Here is a 7,742-nt window from a genome sequence, read left to right on the forward strand (position 1 = left end):
TATCAAACATTTATGCAGTTGCTTCTTTAAACTACTAGAATTTCATTGTAACTTTATATAGTTATAAAAAAGTCAAAATGATTAGTTTATTTAGACAAGTATTTTATATCTTATATATAATAATCATTTTGGTCTTTAATTCATGAAGATTAGGAGATCTTCAATTGATTATCTAGAGTTTTCAATATCAAACAATGAGAAGAGAGTACAATATCAAACCTTTTGGAGGTCAAAGAGTGACCTCTGGGTATTACCATAGTAATGGAGATAACATTACAACTAGGTCATCAGGAGGGGTGCCTCGGCTTACCATCGATAGTTAACATCTACTTCGTATGGAGTAAAATGAGTAATATTATGTGTATAAATAAATTATAAAAACTTATTAATATAACTTGATATGATAACATCTGATTGAGTGATTTTGAAGTAAGAGAACAAATAAATAATCATATAATCCAATCACAAACTGATCTCTCAGTTTGTACATATAAATTCGTATAATTTGTTTCTACACATAGTTTAGTTTTACTCAAAGTAAAATACCAGAGGTAATATTCTCATAAGTTGAAACTTGAAAGACAATGAAATTGGAATTGGAAAGAGACAGGATTGTCAAATGTGTAATGTATACAAAATCTATCATTTCAAGTGAATTTGAATGCACGTTTAGCAGAGTCAAGTGTGTTGGAAAGTAGCATAGAGATTGTAACAGGTCCTATACCTCCAGGCACTGGGGTTATGGCTGATGCCACCTTAATAGCTTCTTCAAAGCAAACATCTCCAGTTATCCGGTAACCCTTCTGACTACTCGAGTCCTGCAAATCACCATAAAAACATCTGATCATTACCGAAACAAGTCAAGTAGTAGAGTGCTAAATGAATGTATATGCCATAGAAGTTTATTGGATGATCGAATGGATGATATAGTATTTTCGTTCTATTGTTAACTGTCTCTCACTGTAGAGACACCTATACGTGGGACTGGGGAATTTCCCCTTTTCCCATTACAATAAAAAACATGATGCAAACATTGTTGCTGAAACTTAAGAAGAAGAAGGCATTGAACATGGCGATAAGAAATGTTAGTTGCTCTTGATTACCCTGATTGTGAAGGAGATAAACCGTAAACATATTGAATCAACAATTAATCACGCAAATGACAATGCATTGCAGATCATGCAGGGCAAGCAATCTGAGGTTATCTACAGATTACTCAATCTGCTATGTTATTTTGGGTATGCTTACACTGCTTGCTAAAGAATGGCATGCTGAGAAATGCGTCCAAATTATGATTTCTTAAAACTACCACGTCAAGCCATGCGGATATGAAGATAAATAACATCAACAGAAATGCATAAATCAATGTGTTGTTAAATTAATTATTATTAATTTGATAAGAAAATGGGAATATATTTGTGATAAAGTAATAATGTTAGAAGTATGAATAGAACTAGATTGGTAGATGCACAAAAGTAATAGGGGTTAGGAAAATCTATACAAAAGTATTGTTAATAACAAACAAAATCATAGCTATAAACGACAAAAACACATCCCGTTTTTAAAAGATATCACCCTAGGTAAACAATTATTGGAGGGTGGTAAGAAAATCACTTCGTTACCACCCCACTCCCCAGATAAGTTCATCTCTTAATACTGCATCCCAGTAGAGATCAATGAAGGTGAAAGAATAGTCCTAACCTGAAAATCTGAGGAAACAGAAGTCCTTAGTAAAGCTAGAATGTTAAGCTTGATCCATTACTCTTCTCTGTGAACCTCAAAGATACACTTGTTTCTTTCCTACCATTACCTAAACAACAGCAGAAACAGCCCACTGCCATAGCATATTGATTGATTTCTCTCTCTATATTCCACATCCCCAAATTAGAGATAGATCGGAGAAGGAACTTTAAAAAATCAATGATATATAACAATTTGATTAAGTAGTCGCCATGGCAGTCCATACTATAGCATGACCACAAAACTATAAACTAAAGTACATTCTGATATGTTTATCCTTTCATGAAAACCACTTATCATTTATCTGAAGTTCAACTATAGCTTGGTGACCTAATTAGTAAATGATCTGTACCCCACAGCAGATTGTCTGTTGAGATATAACAATATTGTTAGTTGCACTGCTGTTAAGTACACAAAAAGCTTCATCTTTCTATTTATTCTACAAATGCACTCCCATTGAGGTTTTAAGAGGGGCTATTGAGCATATTAGTAAAATATGAAGATAACTTTCCCATGTTTGCACACCAAAATATGCAAGTTGAAAAACTGCTGTTCAATTCTGCACTGGTACTTTTGTTTCGTTCTCAAAGTTTTTTATTACCTTTACTGTATTTGTACCCATATCAATTACAAATGCTCCAGGTTTTAGCCAATCGCCACGGACAATGTTAGGAACCCCAACATCTGACACAACAATATCGGCTTCAGAAGATATATGCTCTGGATTCTTTGTAAATGCATGTAAAGTACTGACTGTTGCATGATGCCTCTGCACACCCACACAAAATTAAACAAACAAATAATAGTTGAAACTAACTTTCTACACCATTTTAGAATGATCTACCTGCAGTAGCAAGGAAGTAGGCAACCCAGTAATTTTGCTTCTCCCAATTACCACTGCCTTTTTTCCGATAATTTCCACTCCAGACCTCAACAACAACTCAATGCAAGCCTTAGAGGCACTAGGGATGAATAATGGTTCCCTTCCTCTCATGGCAAGATTCCCCATATTGAGGGGATGAAAACCATCCACATCTTTTTCAGGACTCACAAAATTTAGAATCTTTTCCTCATCCAAATGCTGCACCCAAAAAAATAAATTTAGTAATTATATAACAGAGTCAGGACTTTATTTATGTCCAACCCGGACTGAATTGGATCAACCTAAACTTAAAAAATAAAGAATATTTCATTCAAACTAATTCTATCATTCCCCCACACGTGTTTCTATAAGGAAAAAGTTTCTTGATAGAAAGAGTGAAGGTGATAAATTCTCACTAATTAGCCAATTGAAATGTCACAATGGGAAAGTGTGTACTAGAAGACAATCTAAGCAATTAATTGGGGGCCTTCCATGCTTATGAATATACTTAAATTTGCCATAAAGTTATAGTTCTAAATTCTGGCCACAACATTCTAAGAAACGAGATATTTAAGAAATGATGACCATATATATATATATATATATGTACTTACTCATCCTTATTCAGACAAGTGTTTTCTTCAAAACGCTTGATACTAGTCAGCGCAGATCGTTTCAACTGAGTAGTAATAAGTCTAGATGATTTTGAAAATACATATATGCAATAATTTTAAAACATTAAAGTATCAATATCTATTTAAAATATACTGGAATTTGAACACCTACTACTTGCTTATCTAGAGTCTTCTTGAGAGATATAAGAATTTTGAAGATTTTATTGAGGTGAAAATGTAACTTGGTCTCTCTAGACTCACAATTAAATTTATGTTTATAATGTTTTAAACTATTGCAATAATTATTGCTTTGTGGAATTTGATAATACAATTATTGCTTTCGTGGGACTGCTAAGCATCTTTTAGCTTTGTATTGAAAAATTCCACAAAGCAATAATTGTTCAAATCTCGAGAGAAACCTAGCTACAGTTTTACCTCAATAAAATCTCCTAAATTCTCTCATCTCTCAAAAAGACTTTGGACAAGAAAGTAATAAGTGTTCAAATTTCAATATAGATTCTAATACTTCAATGTTTTAAAGTTAATGCATATATATGTTTTCAAAACCATCTATACTTATTTCTACCCTGCTTAAATGATCCACGATGACCTAGTATCAGAGCCATGGAGGAGGCAATAACATACATATATCATATAGACTCCTGGTTGAACTTAACAATGCTTCTATAGACTCAAGATATTAATTCTTTGTTAAACTTTTTCAAAGGCATAATTAATTTGAGGGAAAGGGCAAAAACTGAGGAACTTTGAAGCAGTAGCAGAAATTACTTTTGGTAGAGGAAGTTGCACAATAATACCATGTATTAATGGGTTCTCATTGAATCCTGTCACAACATTAAAAAGTTCTTCTTCTGAGCAGTCTTGGGGCAACTTTGATACCGAAGAGGCGATTCCAACTTCATCACAAGCTTTTAACTTGAAGCGAACAAAGGTTTTAGAGTCCCTTCTCTCACCCACCAAAACAACTGCCAAGCTAGGTGATTTTCCAATGGAAGCCTTCATTCTTCTAATTTCATTAGCTATCTGTAACTTTATATCCTGAGCAATCAACTTCCCATCAATTATTGCAGCAATCTGTCTATTAGCAACTATATGTGTAAAATAAGAAAGAGTTTAGATAATAAGGATAGTGAAACTGTGATGAAGATTCAGTTACAAAAAAAAGAAAATAATAATAGAGGGAACATGAATAGAAAGTTACAAGCACCAAATAATAAAAATTTCTAACAATATGGGCTGCCAAATACAGTCACTAAGTTAGGAATTCAATGCAAAGGGCAAGTGTGAACAATATTAAGATCTTAAAGTTCAACAAAAAAAATAATAGATACTAGAACTTCGATATTGATTGATCATTATTTATATGCAATAAAAATTACAGTTGTTGTAGTTACTTTATATATGAAAACATCGTATCAATGAAATGAAAATATAGTTAACATTTTCAAATAAAATTGTTGGCAATCTTTTTCTAATTTTGTTTAATAACACAAATGAATCCTTATTATCCCCAAATAGTAACAAATCAATGAAACTAGAGAGATTCAGATCTTCACTTTGCAATATACAAAGCCTTTTGTTCTGAAAAGATGCTATCTACAAAAACTCTTTCTCTTATAACATAGCTTATTTTAATTCACGTTCTTGATCTATTTTTCCATGAAAGTTATACAAAAACTTTAAGAAAAATGAAACTTCACAGGGCATGTTCAATGCCAACTGTTTCAAAGAACCAAACAAATTTCCTTAAAATTTTTTTACCCTATAGTATATTCCAAACAAAGAATTGAATATACATTCCAAGCTAAAAGGGAGACTGACTTTCACTCACATTCTTGACTAATTTTCCCAAAAAGTTCCCATGAAACCGAACTTGGCTTTTAAGATTCTCTAACTTGGAGTACTCACATGCCACTGTTCTATGAAAAAAGTTACTAAAAATTTTCAACCAAGACAAAGAACTGTATTTAAAATCTAAACTCATACTTTTCACTCATATTGGAAACTTTTCTTTGTTCCCTTCTTTTCACAATAAAGGATTTTATTTATCTTAAACTATGAGAGGTCTACCCAATAAACCAAAATGGTCTTCTTTACCTTTTAAGCTTTACTAACTAGAAATTTTTTTTCTTAACCATGCGCCTTTGGTTAAAATTGCTTGTTTCTCTTGTTTTTAAAAGAAAGAAAAACAATTAAATTTCTAAACTAAGAAGAGTACTGTTTTTCACTCAAATTCCCAACTACTTTTCCCAGACTTTAACCTGATAAACCAAAATAACCAAGCCAAAATGCTCTGCTTTACTTTTAGTCTTTATAACTTCAATAAATCACTCATCAAAAAAAAATTCAGAAAACGTTTCAGCCAAACCTCTTTTCATATAAATTTTTCGTTTCTCTAATAAATTACGAATTTTAGTCAAATTCTAAACTAAATGAGCCATTTTTTTTATGATTGAGGGACCTTGCTTGACTTCGCCAATTAGTTAAACCTTGGGACACAGTATTTGGACCCACAACCACTGCATTGGATAATTTAGGGTTTCGCTTTGTTGTACTACCTCACTATTCGGTTCTAAGTTAATCAGTTCAGATTTTTCACATGGAAGGGAGATCATGTTAGTCGAATCCTGACCTTTCACAAGGGATCCTTTTACTTAACCACTTAAGCTAACATCTAGGTTCAAATGAGACCTAATTTTCACTCACATTCTCACAAACTTTTCCCAAATTTTAGCCCCAACAAGCCTAAACGTTAATTTTTAGTAACTTGAAGAAATCACCCAAAAAACACTTCCAATAAAAATTTCAACTAAACCTTTTTCTAAAATTTTCTAGTTTCCACTCACATTCTCAACTACTTTTCCAAAAAATTTAACGCCAACAAGCCATAAACTATGTGCCTTTAACTTTTACTAAGCTTCACCAACTCAAAACAAACCCCAAAAATTTAAAAAAAAAAATGGAACCAAATCTCATTAAATAAATTACCAGAAGACTAATTCAAAAGAATGAACTTAAGATTGCTAAAGGGGCTTACAGGAGTTGGGACAGGTAGCGGTGTTAACATTGTAGCTACTGCCACGTGGGATCCAGACGTCGGGGAGATTGGGGCCAAGAATAGCGCGTAAACCGCTCGAACTGGAGGTGAAAACAGAATTTGAAGACATCCATTTTCTTTTAAAATTTTGCCAAAATACACCTCCACCGCCGCTGCCTCGCATTGTGCTGCTGTATCTACACAACAACATCAACTGGGTTTGGCCTTCTCATGCACAACCACCCATTTCCACCTGCGATAGACGCCATATGTAAAAAGTCCAGCTTTTGATTTGAACAATTAATGATTAATTACGTTATTATCCTTTCAATTTGAAACCTAAATTCTAACCCCGATATATTTTTTTCGGGTTAGTTAAATATTTAAAAGTTAATCAGCTGCTCTATTTTCTATAAGTAATGTTATTTACATATTTTTAGAACATAATTTATATACGTAGACAATATATTTTTATACGATTGAGTATTATTTTATTTTTAATTCAAAATTATTTAATGATACATAATTTGTGTATCAAATTTTATATAAAAAATATGTACACATAATTTTATTGATATTTTATTACTCAAGTTGCACTTAGTTAATATAATATTTTATTATAAAAAATTAAAGATTTAGTATTATTATATTTGTTAAAGATTGGTTGATATAAATAATTATTATATTTGATTAGATGTAGTAATTATTAAAATATTATTTTAATTATTTAATATATTGTTTATATTATTTATTATATTAATAAAAATAGTATTTTTATAACAAAAATTAATTAATAAATAAAAATATAAAAAATTAATATTAATTTGATAATTTTTTAATATTTAATAAGAAATTGGTAATTGAATTAATTTTTATATTATTTGTATTTTTATTAATATAAAATTATTAAAATATTTTATTATTTACATTATGACAAAACTTTTAAAAGAAAATCTTATCCTACTCTTTCCACAAGTAATATGTTATTGCTAAAATACGCAATCTTCTTACTTTTTTTTTTAAACCACCCTTGTTAGTGGATGGACAAACTCTGGAATACAATGACTGAATTTATCTAGATAAATAGTTGAGGTTTTATAAGTTTGATAGAAGATTGAATTTAGTCTTTTTCCTTGGAAGTTTAATGTTCCACCACACCAGTCCAATGGTCTTATTTTGCTAAGCTTACTTTTATTGGTGGAAAACCCAGCTCAATTCACGGTTCCATCATATACCATTCCTATTAATAGAGCAAGCTTCCAAGATTTTAGGAACAAAAGCTGAGTTAATGAATTTGTTATTTCCTTGCAGTCTGAGACATTTAAAAATCAGCCTAACTTGAAACAAATTTGTTACCTTGTGAAATTAATTGGATCTAAATGGATTTAATGGAAATAAGCAAATCCAAGATTTCCCAACAAAAAAAAAAATCTATTAGATTTTAAGGGGAAAGTTTCATATGCCTTGT

At 31.2% G+C, this 7,742-nt stretch overlaps 1 protein-coding gene across 2 annotated transcripts; it reads right to left on the bottom strand.

The window, feature by feature from the left end:
- Nucleotides 1-454: 454 nt before the first annotated feature.
- On the bottom strand, nt 455-6,560 carry LOC123192339 (bifunctional protein FolD 1, mitochondrial-like). Of its 2 annotated transcripts, XM_044604857.1 has the most exons (5): nt 6,275-6,557; nt 4,006-4,325; nt 2,585-2,821; nt 2,342-2,509; nt 455-818 (listed from the first exon to the last, which is right to left on the bottom strand). In XM_044604857.1, the coding sequence occupies exons 1-5, from the start codon at nt 6,483-6,485 to the stop codon at nt 648-650; spliced, it is 1,107 nt and encodes a 368-aa protein (XP_044460792.1). In that variant the 5' UTR covers nt 6,486-6,557; the 3' UTR covers nt 455-647. The 2 variants fall into 2 exon arrangements, with proteins under 2 accessions (XP_044460792.1, XP_044460793.1); XM_044604858.1 differs by lacking the exon at nt 2,342-2,509 and having other exon boundaries at nt 6,275-6,560.
- Nucleotides 6,561-7,742: the final 1,182 nt, after the last annotated feature.

The sequence above is a fragment of the Mangifera indica genome, chromosome 12, assembly GCF_011075055.1.
Source record: "Mangifera indica cultivar Alphonso chromosome 12, CATAS_Mindica_2.1, whole genome shotgun sequence".
NCBI classification, from domain to species: domain Eukaryota; kingdom Viridiplantae; phylum Streptophyta; class Magnoliopsida; order Sapindales; family Anacardiaceae; genus Mangifera; species Mangifera indica.